General features: G+C 32.8%; 1 protein-coding gene across 3 annotated transcripts in view; it reads right to left on the reverse strand.

Moving 5' to 3' along the window:
* Positions 1-23,724, reverse strand: part of LOC143238141 (uncharacterized) — a 66,929-nt gene that overhangs the window by 11,099 nt on the left and 32,106 nt on the right. For 2 of the 3 annotated variants that reach the window (XM_076478108.1, XM_076478110.1), the window contains 5 exons: positions 21,198-21,348; positions 18,913-19,005; positions 13,464-13,522; positions 11,034-11,777; positions 2,965-3,284 (listed from right to left, as the gene is read on the reverse strand). In XM_076478108.1, coding sequence (XP_076334223.1) covers positions 3,162-3,284; positions 11,034-11,777; positions 13,464-13,522; positions 18,913-19,005; positions 21,198-21,348 — 1,170 coding nt within the window. In that variant the 3' untranslated portion in view covers positions 2,965-3,161. The remainder of the gene's footprint in view (positions 1-2,964; positions 3,285-11,033; positions 11,778-13,463; positions 13,523-18,912; positions 19,006-21,197; positions 21,349-23,724) is intronic. The other variant, XM_076478109.1, reaches the window with a different exon arrangement.

Raw genomic sequence — 23,724 nt, forward strand, 5'->3', positions numbered from 1 at the left:
AAAAGTAATAAACAGTAAAAGCCAATTTTAATAAGATGTTCAATTTTGTTTAAAGGTATTGCACAGATGGTGTTTTGCATACAAGAAAAATTGCATTCAACATAACAGGATAAATATTTAGCATAATGTATTCTTCAAAACTGTGGCTAGTTTCTTCCTGAAATCTAGCATAATTCAATGTTTCAACCTTCAACATTGTTTTGTACTTTAATGTTTTAATACCCACACCAGCTATCATGAGAAACATTTTTAATTCAAGTGGGTTTTTCAAATATTCATGATGAACATATTCCTTATGGAAAGAAACAAGTATCTGCAAGTAAAAAAAACAAAAAACAAACAAACCAAGTCAGCTCACAAACTATAACAGATAAAATCATAAAAACATCGTAAATTTAAGAAATTTAAATTGACTAGTGTGACAGGAGACTTAGAAGATTGTAAAATATCAAGAAAGTTAGTAAAACAGAATATCAGGAGATCAAAAAGGATAAGAAAAAGAAAAGGCTGGCTGAAATTGTAAATATTAACACTAAGGATTTCTTTAAGTACATTAAAGATAAACAAAACGTTAGAACGGGAATAGGATCCTTGAGGAGTAATAAAGGATGACTAGTATCTGATAATCATGAGATTGCTGGGTTATCAAATTTTGCTGTTTTTACTGATAGCAGTTGAAGCAGTGTTTTACATCCTGAACAACTGATAAATGGAAACAAGATCACACAGGATGACTGCATTAATTCTAAGGTGGTTAAGAAAAAATTCTGAAGTTTAAAAAAACAATATTTCTCCTGCACCAAATAATATTTCCTCAGGGGTTTTAAAGGATGTTAAAGATTGGATATGTGAGGCACTTACTACTATTATTTTCTCAGTCCTTGAACAGTGTGGGAGATACCAGAGAATTGAAAGTTAGTTAATATATACGTCCTCTTTTAAAGGTAGGTGATGAAGACTGTTCCAGTAATCACAGACTCATTAGACTTACATCATTTGTGGGAAAAGTTTTAGAAAGTCTGTTAAAAGATGCTTTGAATAGTTGTTTAACAAATTTTAGAATTATATTGGATAGTCAACATGGTTTCACTAAGGGAAAATCTTGCCTTAAAAATCTTCTGACATTCTTTGAGAAGGTTATTACTTATATAGATAATGGTAAGAGCGTAGTGATTTGGTGTATCTTGATTTTCAGAAAGTATTTGACAAAGTGCCACATAAAAGGTTTGAAAAGAAACTTCTCTAGGTGTGAGGGATAAGTTAACTAATTGAATAGAAGAGTCGCTTGTTGGAAGAAAGCAGAGGGTTGTTATAAATGAAGATTGTTGCAAATGGCTCAGTCTTAGAAACACTGCTCTTTTTGAGTTACATTAACAACAGAGATGAAGATATGGTTAACAAATTAATTCATTTTGCTGATGATAAAGGTCTTGAGTGTTGCTGGCTATGAAGAGGATGCTGCAGATTTACATCATTTAGTGAGTTGGCTAAATAAATGACAGATGAGTTTTAATTATGATAAATGCATGATTTTGCAAGGGTTATCATAATTTGAACTATAACTATAATTTGGATGGAAATAACCTTAACAATATTATAAATGCAAAAATCTTGGTGTAACGGTTGATTCGTTTCTTAAGCCATCCAAGCACTGTGCTGTTGCTAGTGGTAGGGCAAAAACAATTTTAGGTTGTATCTACAGAAATATTAAGTAAAAGTCTCAGGAGGTTATAATTTCATTGTACAGTTCACTGGTTAGGCCACATCTAAAATATTATGTTCAGTCTTGGGTTCCTCACCTTAGAAAAGACATGACATAGTTGGAACAGGTTACCAGAAGGAAGAGGTTGTCACATGAGGAGAGACTGAAATCTCTTGAACTGTTTGTACTTACAAAATGATGAATTACAGGATACCTCTCATTGTACAATGATATTGATGATGCATCATCTTTATTCATATTTTACAGTGAGAACAGTAGAAATAGGGAACACAAGTATACATTTTGGCAGGAGTAGGAGACCTTTTAAATAGACAGTGTTCGTTTTCTAGTCCTTTGGAAGAGATTGCATTCCGTTGTTGTAGTGGTGATCCCTTTACATCATGCATGCACATGTGGGTGTGTAATTGCATTATATAACAACAGGTGAGACAGACCAATTGCTTCCAATGTATCCCAAATATTATAACAATGACTAAGAGCAAAGACATTTACCTTATGCACAATGAAGTTTAGAAGCTCATGTTACACACAGGTTCATGAACGTTTTGGTGGAACTTTACACTTTTACTAATAAGAACATAACTTGATATCCACAGGTACAGATCACATATTTGTATATTGCATAAATCCTATTCTTTACCCAAACTGTTACTTACTTTTAAAACCTTCATTAAGCTAGCCTGAAAAATGTTGCAGCATGCAGGTAAAAGCTTTATATAAAATACAAAACATTGGCATATTTTAACTTCTTTATTAATCATCCATATCATAAACATGAGGAACATTCTATATATAAAGTGTTGATTAGCACTAGAAACTATGTAATTTTCAATGAAAACAAACATACTCAAATAAATTCACTGCAACATACTTAAAGTTGTATATGAAGTGTTCTTTAGCACCAGGAAGTATAATTCTACAGCTTGCATAACTTTGTGTAGTATATTGATAAATTTCTTGATAAGAACATTTGAAATAATTTTTTTAAAAAACAGCATTTGATAAATCAATTTAAAAACAATAAATACTGCTAAATAGCTACAACAAAGAAAAATGTCTACTACTTTCTGGCACAATTTGTAAATATAACAAACAAAGGCTATCAATTTAAAATTACAGCATATTTTGATAAGAATATTTATTTATTTGTGTGTGTAAACACACACATACATTAGGTACTGTTAATAAGTGAACATAACTAGACAAGTAATAATTTAACAGTGATTTTTTAAGTTACTAACCTGAAGCTAAAAGTTTTGTCAGACACAGATTTTTTGATGCAGAGTTAGTGATGACCCCAGAATTCAAAGCATACGTGGTAAAACAATTATTATTAGGTTTGAAAGCAGAATAAGTTATGGCATTCTTAGGAGGTGTCACATTTGTTGTCAGAAGTACTTTTGGTGACACTATTGAAGATGAGGTAGTATTGTTGTTGTCAGGTAAAAAACATCTCCATATTACTTGATGTGAGAAGTTCATTTTGAGCTGCTATTGGATAACTAAAGGTGACATTTGTTGATACAATGGAAGAAAGCTGAGAAAACAACTGACAATTAGGCTGAAAACAAAAGACATTTATATGTAAAAGTTACAATAATAGAGCCACATTTTGTTAACATTGCAACAAATAATTTTTAATTGTAATGTACGTACACATACATTTAGAAGAAAAGCATTTAAGCAAAACTTCAAGTTTATGCAAAAATAACCTTTTCCGTGATAACTTATTCTTTATATGTCTTTGCTACTAACTGTAGCATACATCAAATTGAAGCAGAAGATAATTAATCACATATGGTTCTGATACAATAATTGATATATTAGAACAGAAATTAACTTCTTATAAAACTTGGATTGTACACAATAAAGCTGCTATATGCTGGTCTATAGAAATAACAGATATCTAGCTACTACTTCAAAGGAAAAAAAAGTATGCTCTTTAAAAAAAAAACATTTTTTGGAGAGTGAAACAAGATAAAGTCACATCTCCAATTTCTTTCTGGTAAGTCTAATCATAATCATCTTTCTAACACAACATCAATACCAGTCAAACTATGATAAAAGATATTTGGCCCATGTTAGGAAGAGGGTCCTCTATGATTCTCCTCAGATATGGAAACTGATAGGGAAGATGAGTCTTCATACAAGGGATTCATATCATCATGTATGCACATCCAACATATCCATCAACATATCTACCAAAAACCAACATCTAGAGGATGGTAGGGACATAGACAGCAAAATGGGGTGTACCTCCAGTCCATCACCAGCAGCACTGGGAATGTATCATCAAGTGTGTGGTAAAAGAAACATATCCAGCCACACACTTCAAAACTTACATGGCTGATGCAGCTTCAACCATCATTAAATCCACCAGCAACCAACATCCAGAGAACAGTAGGAAAGAAGATGCCTTAGCTGGAGTGGGGCTAACTTCATGTTGGCAGAATACGCTGTTCATTAGGTCTGTGGAAGAATGAACAATAATGCCACCTATACCAGAAGAACATCACTGCCCTACTCTGAGTACACTAAGGAGAAAGCCCCCATGGTCCACCACCCCAGCAGCTAGGAACTGGTAAGTGGCAAAGATTCCCAAATTCCACTACAAAAAAAAGGGGTGAAACAACACATTTGAGAGTATTAAAGAACACTGCATCTGAAACAGGGCAATGGGTGACCCCAACACCTTATTTTGAAAAATAGATCAATCAAGTGACTTACAATACATATATCATCAGGAATAAGCAGCAATACCTATCTGCTTTATTCATGTTGGTCCATGAATGTACAGTCTGGGGCAAACACCTTTAAGAAGCAAGATAATCTAAGGAATACCTACAAGTGGTCTTGCAGAAAACCTGATCTCAACAACTGGTGTATTTGACACACAGGTTTTTACAGTGCAAACTTAAGAATAAATATACCTGATTAGACAACACTCATAACAAAGTGAGATTCTAAGATGAGGAAAAGGACTTCTACAGAGATAAAAGTAGGAAAAAGAAACACTTACCCACTCGTAGAGAAATTGTGGAGCACAAAATGGTAATAAGAGGAATATGAAAACTAACAAAACAGAAAACAGCTAGGTGGATCTTTATGATCAGTGAAAGTAAGGTGAGTAGACTAAATACTAGCACAAATGATGTCCTCCAACAGATGACAGTAATAAGTTGCCTAGGACATGTTAAGGTGATAGATTTGATGTGAAAAGACACAGAAAAGACAACAAACATCCAGTAAAACAGAAGAACAAACCAGGTGAATAATCTAGCAACTCCAACCCATAAGGGGAATGAAGCAAGCTCATGAGACTGGGAAAGATTCCAAGGAATAAACAAATTGGAAAAATAATCATAGATGGAAGTAATGTGTACCACATAACAGCAGAGAGCCCTGACCAAGCATAAGAAGTAAGCAGAATTATAATAGTCATAAAGGTGTGATATGGAAGGAATGGAGCTAGGTGTGAAGGTGGAATTATTCTCCCAAGTGGCTAGAGTTCTGGGCAGGAAAGAATGATTGGGGTAAAGGATCATAACAGTGATGAAATAGGATGTGGTGAAAATCAATAGTGATTTGTCTAGGCAATGTAAAGGATCCATGGAAGCAGATGGATTAGAGGGTATGCATACAGGTAGAGGCATGTTTAATTCTGAGATCATCTTCTGCTCAAGTCAATGGATGTAGAATAGGAGATCAAACTGAGGGAGTGGAGAACTAAATTAAGTGGTAAAGGCATCCAGATAGGAAACACCTCACTGGGAACAGAGCCTTCAAAACACCATGTGGGATCAATGACCACTCTGTATAAATACTCCTTTCAGGACAAGATAAGCAATCCATGACTAGATTCAGGACACCCCATCTCATGAACAGAACAGCTATGGGCTCAATATAGGAGGTCTGGGGTCTGAAAACATAGTTCTCTTAACTGAGTGTCCCCCTCCCTGGAGATGAATGAGACCAGAATCAACTTGTTGAAATGCACAATCATCAATGGGCCCTGACTGGTCAGAAAAAGTGAATTAAACATCCAGGTAGACATTCCAAACATATACAGTAGCATTCAAAAAGAGGTAATGTTCCAGAAGAGGAATACTCACAGTAGTGTTGGCTCAGTCCAACCATCAGATGAAATGAGTTTGTAACGAAGAAGAGAGACATACAAGAGATCCTGAATGAGGCTCCACTGGTCCATCAAAACACACTGAAGAGAGATAGAACCTCTAATGCATTGGAGAATGACAGGAGGATAGGTTAAAACTAAAAACTTCAAAGATTGAAAATGAGGGAGAAGACTGGGCCTGACAGAGTAAGGAATTGAACAAGATATCGTGTGCAGTGAGGAAAGATTTCTACATCTTCACCAACTAACCAGCCTGAGTAGCTTTTTTAAGTATAAACTGAGTATGAAGAGCAAAAACAGCCTGCAAAAAAGCTAGAAGTGGCCAGTCTGTCAAGTAATGGTGGAGATAAACGCTGTGGAATGAGGAAGAGAAGCAAATACCATAACTGATAGGAAAGGAAGGAGTATATATAAACTTGAATGATAAAACCTACAACTTGAGCTGGGAGAAGGAGAAACAAAGTATTGTGGTCCAAATCCCACATAGTGACAAGCAACACAAATCATTGCGAGTTGATGTAGCGAAACACAGAACAAAGATATGTACAAGCATGATCGTCTAATGTACATGGGGTCAAACTGCATATTGAATCCACATGTAACTGGTCCTACATCTGATCAGTGTTAGTCCCAATATCCAGCGAGGAAGGAAACAACAGTTCATTGCTGAGAAAAGCAGATGAGAAATCACAAAAAATGGGAGGCAAGGAAAAATTATAAACACACTTCAGTGATGAAGTCAACAAAAGAAGCCTAAACACTTCCCTTAAAACAAAATCTGACTGAGGCAAGGGTAGGAGGAGAAAAAAGGATACCCAAATTCTCATTCTCATGCTCAGGAGCAACAGTACATGGCATGAGAAGGCAATCATCAGGAGACACATAATAATGTATAAAGGTAGCCAATTCTCTTTGAAACAGAGTCGTTACATCTTGAGGCAATAAAGCTTACTCTGATGCCAATGAAGTGGCAGGAAAATCAGTTGTATTACTTACAACAATAATGGTAGTTGTGATGTTTAATTGTGGGATCATGAAAAGTGGATTTAACTAGGAAAAAGAAGAACTGAAGCTATAAAAGTAATTCTCAAACAGTAAGAACTTGAAAAAAATGGTTGAAATAACATACACATACAATACCATGTATAATATTTGGAACTTAAGTACGAAAACTGCCAGAACTATTCAACAAAAACAATTAGTAGGAAAACATGAGTAAAAATATGTTCAACCAGTATGACAGGTGAATCAAGAAGTGATTTCAGGCTGCACAGAAGAGAGGGCACTAGCAACTATAAGAGATGGCTTGCACTTCTATCAGTGGAAGGTTGCTGCATGATCATTTGCATTATACATTCTGACATCTAACATGAATATATGTGAATGTTTGTGGGAGTATTAAGACTGGTGGTGAGCATACTTTTGTAGCTATTAAGTGTAGTTTAAATCAAGAAAAGCTATTTGTGACAAGAGGTAAGGCACAATATTGTATTGGAAATTGCATTAATTTTACTTTATCTTAACCAAGCCTCATCAAAAAAAAAAAGTTTGCTATGAAGCTGTAAGTGTAGATGTCACACTTTAACAGAATTAAAAATAAACATATAAGGCACAAATAAGCTTCATCTGTATAAAGTGCTTCTGAAAAATGTCATTACAACAAAAGTTACAAAACTACAGTATCTGAGAGTGATTCCTTATAATTGTCTAGTGTTTCTAAACTTGAAGTCCTCAAGTCATATCCAAAATTTCATAAAAATATTTTTCAAAATATATTTATGAAATAAAATAGTTAACACTTGTACAGTGAATCTTTATCTAAAAAAAGAAACATCAATAGGTTTGGCAGTCTGCAATATGAAAAAATGAAAAAAGAGAGAGAGAGAGAGATTGGACACACATATAATTTATATCTGTTTTCTACTTCAGTTGAAGTCCAGTATCCTTTACAAATTTATCCTCAGCAGTTTTTTTTTCAAACTCAGTAAACAACAATAAAGGAACATGTGTTTTTAGAAATTTTCCAAGACCTAATACTTTGTGTCTCTAAACATGTGCTTATGGAAACAAGATGCATTTCAATGCACTGCTCTGACAGTTGGCGAGCTGATCAAAACCACTAGTTACGTAGATTTTAAAACAAAATAGCTATTCAATACAGAAAGATAAAAGGCATATGGCAAAGTAAACTTTGTTTTAAAATGTTTAAAATTTACTCCACGTTGCCACTTTTGGCCTGAATCGAAATTTTATCAAATGAACAATTCTAAACTGGTGCCAGTTTGTAAAAACATTACAAAAATTCTTTTCTGAAACAAGGTGATTTCAAGTCTCTTGCTCTCATATAATGCCAAGACAAACAAATTTATTATGACAAGGCATCACTGAACAATATGATTGCATAAGCAGTTCAAGTACACAATTTGTTAACATGAAATTAAAATACTGTTACTTCAGTACCTGAGGCTTTCTAAAATTACTAGAAAATGTCACTGAGAAGGACTTTTCTCAAGTTTAAAATAACAAAGGCTGCAGTGTTTAAAATTTGATAAACACATCTAACATTTTGTAACATAAAATTCATACAGTGTAGTAGCAGGTTAATAATGATTATGAGACTAGCCTAAAGAAAAGTATCATGTTTCGTATGAGGAAATATACTCAGTTGAATAACCATAGTTATGAGGCAATATTCTATATGTGTGGAATAGTTAAATGACATGGTTGTTGGTTCTGGGAAAATGAGAAACCATACACTACATAACAGTAAGTAAGAGAAATGCTGAACACCAATGTTTCATGTGTTGTTTCATAACAAAAGATTAAGGTAACATTTTTAATTCCAAAAGTCACTAGATTCTTGCACCCCATTTTGCACTGATTCTTTCAGAAATTGTAAAATGTCATATTAAACCACTGAATTAGCCAAGCAATACTATTATCCTTGAAAATATGCTCTTGAAAACAAATGCTGCTGGTCTTATGAGAACACACCAAGTGTATTGTTTACATTCCATATTCAGCTATACAGTACTGCCTCATTATAATGTTAACAGGAACCATGTGCATCCAACACCAGTATGGGGGGGAAAGCAGTCAAGAAGACACTCATGTTGAACAAGGCCTTTGAGCTTTGTACTTGGGACTTCACACTGTTTCTTCTTTATTTTGTGACAGAGTCTAATGGCTTTAGCATCTAAAGCCATGATTTTTGCATTTATTCATTAATACAAGGATTTATACAGTATGGTATAAAACCATATAAATAACAGAAATTCTGTTTATATAAATGATATAGAAACATATTTTGGTAAGAAGTAGTATGTATTATAACGTTTTTTTTTTACATATTGACACAACACTTAAAATTTGCAGACTATTTACAAGTTCTGCACAAACAAATGCTTGTAAATATGTCATTATAAAATAAAATAATGTATTAATAATTTCTTATGCATTCTTAAAACAGTGAATAAAACAGATACAAAAATTACTGAAAAGTATAAAACATTGAAACTAAATTAGCAACCAATGAATTTAGTGTCTATATTAAAATACATTTAAAAATACTTTTGATTCAGTTTTATACTCATTGGCAAAATATTATACTCTATAGGTTTTATCTGATTGAGAAACAGTACATATATATATTTTTGTTATGTGTAAATAAAAATTTATACCAAACTAGCCTGTACATTTAAAAGAATAATAAATTGCATTGTGTAACATTCTCTCTTATCAAACTACACAATGTTCTAAATCCTTATCATTATCGCACTTTCCATAAAGTTCTAAATCTATAATAAGGTTACTTTCCTAAAAACATTACAATTAAGGCTGCTTGTGTCATTTTATTCAGAGATGCCAATTATTTCAAATGATTGAGCGTAATAATTGTAGACAGAGCCCTTTATCATTTGCAGCTACTAGGCCTGACCAATGTATCTAAGCTGTTTTTTATTACAACTATTATTATTTATTACTGCTATAGGTTGCTCATTTATGACTGTTTTGGCTAAACTGTAAACACTGTTAGTAAGTATGCTTGAAATCATTTTGTCATCTTTACAACCCAACATTTGTACAATGGCTGTAGTTTTGGTTCTAGCACAGCCACATTTTTTCGCTATATCAAAGTCTGGGAACATTTTTCTGAACAGATATCCTGCATGATCGGCTATAGCTAGGGGTAAATTATAAGCAATGACAAATTGCGTGAACATCACTTCTGCATTTATGGTTTCATATTCTGAATTCTTACTCAAAAATGCCATTATCTGCATCGTTTTTGTCTTTGCCTCAGCCTTGAGCCTCAGCTCAGTTGGCGAGATGCTGATTTTATATGTCTGGAACAATCGTTTATCCCACCAAGTGCCACAGAAAAATCAATGTGACAAACTGTACAAAACGCACGACCGTCACTGACTTTTGATGCAATGACCGGATATTTTGCACTATACTCTTTCCTAAATTTTTGATACACAGTTTTAGTCCTTTTAGATTTGCCAAAAACAAGACAATCTGGTGAACAAGGCCTCTCTTTTTCCATCTTGTAAACGATCTCATTGGTGTTTCTATGCCGCTTAGAAAATGAGAAATACCCATCTACGAGAACGCTGATTGGCTGACAAGCACTGATGATGTAACTATGGATTTCCCCACGTACCCAGTATGGAGAAGCACCGCACTCAAACTACTGGTAGATGTCAGACATAATATATAATATATAATAATTTGGGAGTTGCAACAAGTCGTAATATTTGTCTGTATGAGTGTATAGTCGTAATGTATGCACCAAAATTGTAACAATTACGTTCAATTCGTAATGGTTGGCATCTCTGTTTTATTAGGTCCTAAGGTAATACTGAAACTGCTTTTCACTTAAAGTATTACTATCTTAAAAAAAATACTTCTTTAATTTATATTGTACAAAATTAAGAACCACTTTTCAATCACTCCACTAAAGCCCAAGACCAAAAGATTATAGTTTGAAAAATATACTTTCAAACTTCTCTACGACAATTGATTAAATACCATCTAAAATTTTAAAAAAATATGCTAAGGTAACCCTGTGAAAACAATAATAAAAAATATATCACATTGGTAGTAATGTAAACCATATTAGTTAAAATTACTTACAATAAACTCTTACAATGCTACTTGCAAATCACTTACAAGAGGTTCAGGATTAGCAAATGAAGCTTCTTGGTGAATATTTCCTATAGCTGAAGTGTTCAAGACTTCAGTCTTCATGGATGATTGAGCCTGTGTACAATCACTGTGGTTGGATTTGATTGGCTTTGTTACACATTGATCATCCATCTTGTTAAGCAACTTGGCAATTGGTTTAGTGCTGGAAGACTGGGAATGTAGACTGGTCATTTCAGCAAGTACAACTGTTTTATCATCAAAAGAGTGTTGAGCTAATGATAGCTCTTTTAGTGTTAAAGTAGAAGAAGGTAAACCTAAGTTTTGCAATGATTGTGGTGTGTTATTATATGCTAAACTCTCCACAGAAGGTGTCAAAGTTGTACCCTGTTGACTACACCTAGATGACATGTGTAATGGTGGTACATATGCAGAAGAAACAAGCTGTGGACCATGAGGAAAAGATACTACAGAAGTAAACCCAGGAAGGGGATCTTCTAAATGAGATTTCTGCTCTGTGATTTGATTAATGTCATGGATTAATTCTAAGGCTGAATTAGGTGGATCACTAGAGAAACATGTTGTAGAAGATACAACTGGTATTTGGTAATTCTCTGATGGAAACATTTCCAGGATATTGTGAGCTGCATCATTTGCAACAAACTTGCTGCCAGAGAGTTCAGAATGTGATGAGGTAAGCAGCTGAAATTCACCAAGAGTGAATTGACTCTGGTCTTTATTAGAAGTCAAACTCATAGGAAACTTCTGTGGCTGCAAAGATATGGTTAAAATATTACATAAATAAAGTCAAAACTTATTTTGATTCTCCTCATCACCAATTTTATTAATTAATCTGTCATATTAGAAAATAATACACAGAGTACCTCATAGATAAGCTAGACTTAGGCAATATGTAAATACTCTTCTCTTTTTTAACAAACCTTAGAATAGGCAATGAGTAAATAATATTTTTTCTGTTTTATATTATTAATACAATCACTACTGTACAAAACCCAGCATAGCCAGGTGGGTTAGGACATTTGACTATCAGTCTGGGGGCCACAGTTTCAAATTCCCGTTCCACCAAACATACTTGCTTTTTCAGTTGTGAGGCTATTAAAATGTTATTGTCAATCCCATTGTTCATTGGTAAAAGAGTAACTCAAGGAGACTGAAGAGGAGCTACTTTTCAGTTGTCTTTTATTGCTAAATTAGAGAGAGCTAGTGCATACATCCTTTGGATAAAATTCAAACCAAACTACCACAAAAATGTAATTTTGTTTCTTAGGAATAATCCTATTGGATACAGTAAAACTAAAATATATGTTTTAATATTTCTCAAAGCAAAGTGAAATTGAAGAAGTCAAATATTGATGTGCAGATGATTTTCAATTAATTAATATTTGATACTTTGCCACTAACTTATTAGGAAATACTTGCATATCATATAAAAATAATATATACCTCTCTAAAATTACTGTAATTGTTAAATCTTATCAGGTTCAGTTACAGCATATTTAGTTTATTTTACAGTAATGCCTGGTATAATTTTTATAGAAATATTGAAAGATTTTATGCAGTTGTTATTCATAAAGTAATTGTTCATAGATCACAGATCCTTATTATTACATGTAACAAATATTATTTATATGTCATACTTTAAACTGAATCTCCTATTTCATTATAATATTTATAAACTCTTTGTAATGTAAAATAAATATTTATCTTTAAATGAATGTTGTGCCTTAAATTTCTCTTTGTGTGAACTGCTTATATTGAACGCTACACCACTTCATTTTTTATAACAGTCTGTATACAGTTTTCATCACAAAGTCCAATGTTATTTCGTTAATTGTGATAACTCCTTTTAAAATTAATATTAAAATAACTTTACAGAAAATATACAATTTTTTTTTTATCCTTTCTTACAGTAGCAGTCTTTGGATATTTCTTGCAATAATTATTTCCTATTTGGATTATCACAATGAAAATGGAAATATTATCAAAAGTCAAGGCATCTTAACTGTTATATTTCTTGATATATCCACTGTCAATAAAATAAAGAACAATATTTTAGTATTATTAAGTGCTTTAACTTATACATTTCAATGAACAAATAAATTAGTAATAACAACATATACACAGCCTCTTAATTTTATATTCTTTTAGGGACTGAAGTTCAACTTGAAAATGCATACAAGAAACCAGTTGTTTACACAGAACTGCAGTCTTCATTGTAGAATAAAAAGTATTGACTGTTAACAAACAAACAAAAATACTGCAAACAAGAATATGGAGAAATTCAATTTTAAATGAAACTAACCATCAAGGTTAAAAGTTGTAAATTTATCAATTCAAAACTCAGGAGTAGATAAACACAGAAAAAAAAAATATAAAAACTTAACATGGCTCACATACAGTGTGATTGGTAATATAGAGAACAAGAGTAAAACCAACCTGATTTGTGGAAGAATTATCAGAAGAATTGAGTGAAATGTCGTTGTTCGTAAAAAAATCTAGAAAATATAAATGAACATATAAAACAACTGACAACTGCAAGTGCTTTTATATTTAACCAATATTGGTGTTAATATACAAATAAACTAAGAACTGCTGATTAGTAAACATTTCATTCTGATGTATTAAGCATATCAACTAATAATTACTAGCACTAATCTGCAGATGAAAGTTAGCTTTTTCTTACATTGAAAATGTATTTTTCTGATGGATACTTAACCCTCTCACACAAAGATAGCTTAATCTTCTTTCTGCCCTCCAAGTATTGTTAAAACATTTTCACATTCAGCATGCCAGCTTATTTACACTATCAATTTCATGCTGTTTTCAAATATGTATCATGCGACTACTCTCCACCAATAATATTGCATAATCAATATTGGTGCAGCCAGCACATTCTGCTATTCCCATTCAATCCTCAATTTCAAAAATTGGCAGTTCTAAAGAAAGAACACTAGCTGTAGAGAACAAGGGTGGGAGGTCTGTGAGAAGAGGTAAGCACCTATCAAAAACACATTTTACATTTTCAATGGAAGAAAATGATAACTTCCAATATAATTTTACCTCTTCTCACACAAAGTTAGAATCCTAAATTGCACAGGTGGAGGAGGCCAGTTTAGGCACCCAACATTGAAATCAAGCAGAAAGCAACCACTCAGAGTAAATAGGTGTAATCTGATTCAAAAACAATGCACACTTAGTGTACTATCTTACTTCTGGAACAGGTATGCTCTTTACCCTTGAAGTGCAAGTTTAATCTGATATTGGTAATAAAAAGGATGTGCACAAGTGCAATTTGTTCTGAGAGGTGCAATTCACAGTAAAATAAAAATTAAATCAGGTATGTGTATACATGACCTCAACTGGACAGAGAAGGTTCTGTAACTTGTCCGTGGCATTAGGAAGTTGACAGTTAAAAAAAAGATAAAAACAAAAAACTGTCACATGACTATAGTGGTTGCAGCATGCAGCCTGTATTACATACATTCATCAATCCCAACCTTAAGTGAAAAGAATGCCATAAATTACACAATTGGAATTATGAAAAAGATAATTTGGTTAAAACTAGATAAATTTCCAAAACCACTGTAGTACCAAGAAGTACAACAAACTAAAGCTTGTGTTATGGGGTCACAGTGTTGCCTCAACCACAAAAACAAGGCAATATCTGTAACCAGTATTACAATCAGAAATCGTAACTCACTCAACCTTAAAATGCAGGAAAGAGACATTCTGCATCTGGAATTACAAGGAGATGGAACATTCTTTCAATTGTAGGAACAATATAAGTACATCCTGTTGCCAGTATTACTTGACAGAGGAAGTCTCACAAACTGAAATGTAGGAGCAGGGAAAGAACCTCCTTCAACAAGATATATAAGAAAATGGTCTCTACTGCATAAAACTATAGGTACAGGGGGATGCCATCTTCAATTTGGCATTACAAGGAAGATTCCGCTCTAACTAACAACTGTCCACTTGGAAAATAACATCTTGGGACAATAGAAAGAAGGAATTCACCTTTGCTCTCTTCTTACTGAGTGTATATTCATAAGTATGTATGATAAATTAAATTTCTAAACTCACTCAGGAGGAAGTTTCCATGACCCATCACCTCAGCAAGTGGGAAATTGGAAGTGGTAAGGACTCCAGTGTTCCACTGCAAGAAAAATATAGGATGTACATGTGATGGGGAGAGTCCAGATGACTGGAGAAATGACATACCAGATAAAGTGTACTGGGTGTCTATAACTCCTTGGTTTTTGAAAAGCAGACTAAACTCAATCCCAATTTATTCAATCAAAAAGTTGACAGGGACGGACAGAAATCCTCTTCTGTTTAATTTTGAATTCCATAGAGTGAAACTTAATAATAACTGAAAACACACACATACACACCAGAGGTTATGCCTCCAGTGGTCTTGAGAAGCACCCTTTCTCTACAGTGAGCATTATTGTACAGTTATTAAACTGGTTTGAAGCAAAGCATACTTGACAAAGCAACACCTGCCACAGGTTCTTTATTATTGATAAAGAACAAGGGTTGCTTAAAATAAAAGCATAAATGAAAGAAACCAAAAGTGAACAGATGTGTGCAGAATTGCCACAGGAGAGAAATAATACACATCAAAAGAAGATACAACTAGACCTTGCAGATAATGAATGACAAAATGCACTGAGAGAGGTCCTCATTATTGTTTGAGTGATCTTCTTCAAAGGATGGTGAAGAAAGGCAGCCAAAGACATGGTGATATGACAAATTTGAAGACAAGAAACATGAATATGTCTGAATACACCAGCCTAACAAGCTGATGAACCACAAACTACCATATGGAAACAGGAGGTACCACATAACACCATAAAGACCATACAAGACAAAGAAGCCAATTGGGATTGGAATGTGAGTACAGGTGGAAGGCAAAGAAATGCGTGTGAAAGGCCAAACTATCTTCATGGGTAGCATAAATCTTACAAAAGAAAGACTGGTCATTATAGGAGGACAAAAGAGGAATGAATGAGATGCTGGTAATGTAAACAACATAAATGTGTGAGCAATGATGTCTGTAAACAAGGAGAAGAATGAAATAGGTCTTGAATGAGAGGTGGTAGATGGAGCATGTAGGGAAAGGTTCAAAGGGGAGATGGGGAAAGGTATAAAGAACTAAAATGAAATTCAATCAGGCAAACCAAAGAAAAATGGAGAATGATGACTCAAATGAACTGAAAAGAAGAGAAACAACAGAGGAAGACAAAACCTAAAAAAAAAAATTGGTGAAACAGAAGCTGATCAATAGGTCTCCTGGTAGCTAGAGACAGTAAAAGTAGACAAGCCTTTATTAAAAAATCAGGCAAAGAACTGGAAAAGATAAGGATTGGAACAAAAGTTGGAAATCGTATTGAAAGGATCAAGGGCAGAAAACAAATCATCACCTTTAGTAAATGGACATGGAAAAAGGTCTAACTGATTGGGAAACAAAGGATGTAACATGTGGAGTCAGTTCTTAGGTTGTGACAATGGACCTAAAATATACTTTTATACTGAACAGTTACAACAAATAATAATAAATTAGACAGAACACTGAATATTAACATTTTCTCAAATCAAAAATGTATTTTCAGTAAAACTTCCCACCTCTCACACTACAGCTATTACTTGACTTCCAGGGTTTCTTTCTTTTGCCCATCTAAGCACTGGTCTGAATGTTTTGCACTTCCTCCAGCCTTTTACTCCTCAACTAACTGCCTTTGTGCCATCTCCTGGTACTCAATTCAGATAATATTATCACTTTTTCAAGACTAACCCATCTCACAGTCTTTAACTCTGGTTCTTAGTGGAGAGGAAGGGTAGGAAAGTGAGAGGAGGTAAGTAGTATTGGAAATATATATTCAATTTAACAAAATAATAACTTCCAAAATATACTTCCCTCCCCTCAAACTACACCTAGAATCCCACACTGATAAGGTAGAGGGGCCAGTGATGACATTAGCCATAAAAAAAAAGTGTGTGTGTGTGTGTGTGTACATCAAGAAATGCCAACAGAAGATTAATACCCAAGTGAGGCAACCACACTACATCCAGAACAGGTATGCTCTTCACCTGAAACTTACTTCATGTACTGTGGATGGAATTTTACACGATCTGACATAACTATAGGCCAGGCCCCTATATTCTACATTAGTGGATAGTGCCATTGGAAATTGAGTGTAGTGAGGACTACCAAGCTCCACTAATAGAATCTGTGGAGTTATGCACATTAGGGAGTTGTGAGAAACAGTGCTCTAGAAACAATGCAATAGGTGAACCAAGTTCTTTACATTTTTAATAACAGACCAATCCAACTGCATTCAATGCATTGATTGATACGGGCAGGCAGGATTCATTTATGCTTTACTCATGAAAGTTCATAAATGAAAGTCCAACGTGTACAGTAACACTACCTGGTCAGTATCTAGCTGTTGCAATCTAAAGTATACTGAATTAATTTTGCTATTACAGAACTGGTTTGATAAAGCACACCTGCTTGGAAAGTAAAGAATAGTGGCAACAAAATATTCACACCTCTTTATAATCTAACAGATGTGGTTTAGATTGTAACATTTTCAGGTTGAATAAGGGAAGATATCATCAGCTGAACATAAGAATCTTGGTCCTTGTGAATTAAGGCTTGTCCCTCTCTGCAATTAAGTCAAACCTGAGCCCTGGAAAGTTGTATAAGTAGTGCTGTCAACTGTAACGTGAAACTACCACAGTTGACACACTGAATCACAAATTCACTCAAAATTCTTGTACAATTTAGTAACAAGAAACAAATACAAAAATACAAACACTGCTAAAAGAATTGAATGTAAATACATTAAAACTTCTGAAAAAAACAACTGAAATATGTAAATAAGCACATTCATAAATGGTAGCCACATGCTGGTGAAGACAATTCACATGCTTAAAAATACCATAAACATGATGGGATGTATAGATTGGCGCACTGACAACAAATGGAAGATCAAAATGGCTTTACGTGAGTGGAGTTAAGATCATATGGCAAGTGACAATAACTGATAGTAAATAAAGCCTATAGTAATCTACTTGTCAAACTTAAAACAACACTAGTAATAATTTGCAAATGAAGAATTTGATACCAGTTGAAAGTATGTAATGTCTACAAGAATATATCAACTACAAATATTAGGTAGCACTAACACCAGTCTGGAGATTACAGAAATACATTTACTAGAGTTTCAAGTTACTTACATCTGAATTGATCTATTAAACAAACACTACCCAACTGTTGTGCTAATCTGTGGATCAATAAAATACAACAACTGAATAAAATAATCTAGAAAATAGTCAAAAATAATAAATAAACAAAAAATTAATCAACATCCAGTGCAAATATGGATATCAACAACTGAAGTATAATGAAATCTTTAATGGTTATAAACATTTTTACTCCACTTGGAAAAAATTTATGATCAATTTACATTTGAAAAATATAAATCAATCAAATTTCAAATTATTTTAAAGTAATAAAAGTAAGAGTGACACTTGAAATTACTTTCCAGTTCACAATAAAAAAATAAAAAATATACACATGTATATAAATTTTCTTAATACTATAGACATATAGACATACATGCACATTTTTTTTTTTTTACAAACATGTTTTGTAAAGCTTAATCCCATATATTTAATGTGCATTGTTGTAATTACATGAATGAATACTAGAGTCACTGAAGTTTTCAGTATAAGTTAGAGATTGATGTTATTAATTTTATTTAATAACACAATAAAATGCACAATGCTTAAGAGCTAATAAGCTAATATTATTTTTGAAATCATTTCATCAGTTCATGTAACATGAATAAATGCAAATTTGAAACAAAGAACGTACCAGACAAAGGTTCCAGCGTGTCCATAATGTCATCAATTGATGGACGAAGTTGAGACAAGCCTGGTTGAATAAAGTCAGCATTTCCAGCTTTAACTGTCAAATGAAATTCAATAGAAAAAATTACTTATCTGGTATGGTTCAGAATTTATCACATCTAAAAAACACTGGTTTTAAAATCCAGCAACTTCAGTTAGGTAATCTAAACTGTATTCAGGAGTGTACTTAACATAATTGTAACTAAATTCTAAGGGGAAAAATATCCTTTAAAATGATTTATTATTTAAAATAGTCTTTAAATTACTTGTTTAATACTGATAATACTAAATATTTGCTGCTTCTCTGAATGTTTCACTAGATTATATTAATATATTACATTAATTCTTTCTGTTGTAGCAGAACAATGACTTAATTAAATTCTATTAGTATCATAAAATCCTATTCAATTATGAAAGATTATTAACATGAGTACGGAGATGGGTAATCCAATAGTATTTTTTTTCATTGCAATGAAGAACAAAAACAAAAAAAAGTCTGTATTAATATTAAAGTTGGTTCTATATTGTCCATTTTTTAAGTGAAAAAAATTTGAATCTTTAGGAAATTACATTATTATTCTGATGAATTCAAAAGCAACACTTCTAGTGTAATACATTACTGATTTGACACACCTGCATTAAAACTAGGAAGCAAATTAACAGTCTTTTCTGTTTTAACAGACTATTATCTGGTGGAAATTAGGTAAGTATTACAGTGTATTCTTTCACCAAATCATTCTTTTATAATGGATTACAGGTCTAAAAAATGATCAACGAATACCACAAAGACTATTATAGTATCATATTTGGTTATAAAGGGATCATCATATTCAGAAAACTCCACGTATTCAGTATTTGTGACAGGAATGACAATTTTCCCTTCCTTATTTAAAAAACAAAGCATCCACTATAACAAATTGCATTATAGTCATGGAATATTTAAAAGTTAATTACTCTGTCACAACTGACAAACAATGCAAAGATACCACTTATCTAATTCTTTGGTGCATCAGCCTATCAACTTCTAACAACTTTAGGTAGTTCTATCAGTATAATAATAAACATACAGTCATATGTCTTGTAACAGTCTGACAATATTAGAAAGCTATATTATTACAATGCTGGAAATTACAGTCACACTTTTCTTGTAACAATCTAACAACTTAACAAAGATGTATTAGTATAATAATGGATATTACAGCATACTTCTTGTAACAATCTAAAAACTTTAGAATGCTGTATTAGTATAATGATGAATATTATTTATCACACTTTGTCTTGTAAATTATGTTTGCACAATGGTGGATACTACTGTTGTACTTCATCTCTTATAGCAATCTATCAATTCTAGCATACTGTATTAATACAAAGGTAGGTATTAAATTCACATTTTCTTTTAAGTGTGAATTTTTAGACATTTTAGTAAACAGAAGATATTTCAGATACAACCACTTTCATAACAGATATATCAATTGCATTTATTATAAAATGTGAATATTACTGTTCAAAGCATTTCGTTCCTCATTTACTTTGAGACAACAGATTATCACTTAACACAAGAACAATTTAATGATAAAAGAATAAATATGTTTCATAGTTATTTTCTGAAACCCATAATGATTAATTCTGTTGTATGTTCCTGTTTAAAGAAAATGGTGGTTTTACTTAAGGAAAATACTACAGAGATTTTTATTCCCCTAAAGACATTATTTCTATATTATTCCAATCCATTGTTGATTATACAGGTGAGATATCAATATTAAACAATAAATAACATTGTTTAGAGATCATGAAAATTTTTAACAAAAAAAATTGTTACAATGATAAAAAGTATAAAACGACATACACTTAGAAACAAAACATATATAATGGACAAAGTGTATGCTTACAGTATGGGCCTATCAAAGAATATACCTAAGAAACAATTTTAAATCCAAAGTGCTTTGATTTGCCATCTGAAGATCAATTTCTAAAATTGTTTTTTCCACTGAAATTTATAGTTAACAGCAATTACCATGTAAATAGGTTGTTAACTAGGAGAAAAGAATTACTTGTTAGAAACAATACCTACTGTAACAAATTATATGGCCATAAAGTGGAAAGTAGACTTTGTCTGTATTACATATGTAATCATCTATGGATTATTATTATTATTACTTGAAAATAAGACACCAAAAACAAAGACCTTGCCAAATATATACGAATTAAATAGTTTACAATTCAACATAAATCATTAGTTTCCCCAATTACCAAATTCTTTAGAGTTGGGTAAATCAAACAACTGATTATAATGAAGACTACTGAAAAGAGTATCACTGCATTCCATTAACAAGTTGTCATCAAAAGCAAGTGATTCAAACTTTTCTCCTTCTCTAGAGCAGTCATCTTCACTTTCTAAACACTGAAATACAAAGTAACAAATTTTACTTTTTTATCTAGCATGCTATTTGACAAAATTTTTTAACAAATGTAATAAAACTAATTTTATAAAAGTTGTAATAGAAAGCCTAGTGCATGTAAGGATTATTTGAAAGTCATTTTGATTTCTGTATCTGACTGAACTGTGTGTGTTAAAGAAAGATGTTATATACAACCTTCCCCAGAAGTCAGGAAATTATATACTTCAATTTATAATCATATCGTCTACTTTCAGCTAAAATCAATAAATAGCACATTTTAGTGAAAACCTTACCTCCATTACACAAACAACTAAATATCAAACAAACACATGCGAGGATGAAGGACAAAAATTTTATTGTGTTAAAAGAAAGACATTAAGAACTTTCAGCGAAACCAAATCACATCTTTCATTAAAAAAAAAAAGGTTAAATTCCTAGAAAAAAACTCTTTCCTTAACCCTCTTGTTACAGGCTTAGCTGATTCAACTGAGTTTGTAACCCAAAAATAACCATTAGTTTCTAAACTATAATTTTTAATATCAAACATATCATGAAGAAATTTGGTAAAGTTTCAGTAAACAAGTCTTTTAAACACAAAAATCAGCTCTTTTAATTGAAGAAGTCAATATTCTAACTCCATATATTTACAGACAAATATTTGTAAGAATATTTAATTACAAGTAATTTTTCATGTTAAGATTAAAAATAATTTTCTTCACCTGAAAATTTACAAAATTTTCTTTGCATGATCCATAAAAATGTCTAAATAAAGAAACATTTTATCCAGTAAATCTTTACATTTCATCTGTTATTTTTCTACTCTCACTCTATACACATCCAATCAATATGACTGACCTTGTAACTACAATAAAAAAAATATCTAAATTCCCCTTTTTATTTCCAGAATGACTGAACATTGTAACCAAGCTACAGTTTTACCCTATATAGCTTCAATAGCGTAACAACATACATCTGTTTATATTTAAATTTGTTACTCTCTGACTCTTGTCTAACTAATAATCTTGCCACATAAATTGCAAATCACTTGGAAAATGTGTAGCTCAAGTTATTGTATTGAATTACATAAATGATGAGCTGCTACAAGTATACTTCCTGAAGAATTATTCTTATTTTTTTCAAACCATAACTAACCTATCCCTACAAGTTTCTAAGTTAACATCTCCTTAAATTGAAAATGTATCTCCAATAATACTTACCTCCTCTTGCACTACAGCTATGAAGGGATGGGGCCAGTGAGGGCATTACCCATACCAAAAATATCTGCATAGATCAAGACATGACAACAGAGGATTAGCACCTTAGTGGGGATATTGCACAGCATCTAGAAAAGGTATGCTCTTCAAACAGAACTTAATTCATGTACTGTGGATAGGATTTTACATGGTCTGTCATCACTACTGGCCAGACTCCAAACAGATAAGCCAAGGTTCCACAAGGACCAGAAATAAAACAACTTGGCATTTGGAATTATGAGCAAATAATGAACAATTTTCCTAGAATAATGTACTGAACCAATAATGATCAAAATTAAGGGCCACATTCAACCCAACCAGATATTCAAGTATCAAATCTGAACCAGTGTTATGAATATGCTCTCCTGTAGGGTGGTGCCTCTCCTACCAACATCTAGAAAAAAACACAGAGGTTACTGGGTAGGAGAGTCCCCCAATTTTGCCTTCTTCTCTATGGCAGTCCAGTATAGTATAATGACACCACCCAGTCTGCCTCTTGGTGGTTTTATGGAACAGCTAATTTCTACAGAGCCTGTTGTAACCTAGACAAAGTACGTTGTTCTCGTGATTGCTATGGTAGATTTGGTTTGGTAAAAATAAACTTGACTAAGCAACACTTTACACAGAGAGACATCCTGTGAAAAAGAAGAAATGAACCCTGGAAAGGAAACAAAAAATGAGATTGGTAATGAAATTACTCCTCCCTCTTTATATGCTAGCAGATGTGATTAATACAGCTATAGGGGGTAGTCAAAAACCCTCAGAGAAAGATACTTTCCAGATCATGTAAATAATGCAAAATAAAAGTACTGGGGGAGGTCCACACTCCAGCCCACATATTGTCCTCCAGTGAGCAATTGAACTGGCCACCAAAAGATATAGAAATGTGACAAGTTTAATAAAATGTGACTCCTACGAGTTTGCTTTCCCTCAAAGAGAGCCACAATAACCAATATGGATCAATTTTCATACCCACACAATCAAGGCAGCCAGAGATAAATCTTGGGAAACTGAAAGAGAAAAATAAATGAAAAATCATTGTCTAGCACATCTGAAAGTTTTAGTAAGCAACCTAACACCACAAGGTCCACACTGGACATGAAAAAAAATAAGGTTTTGATTAAT

The sequence above is a fragment of the Tachypleus tridentatus genome, chromosome 13 (assembly GCF_004210375.1).
Source record: "Tachypleus tridentatus isolate NWPU-2018 chromosome 13, ASM421037v1, whole genome shotgun sequence".
Classification (NCBI taxonomy): Eukaryota; Metazoa; Arthropoda; class Merostomata; order Xiphosura; family Limulidae; genus Tachypleus; species Tachypleus tridentatus.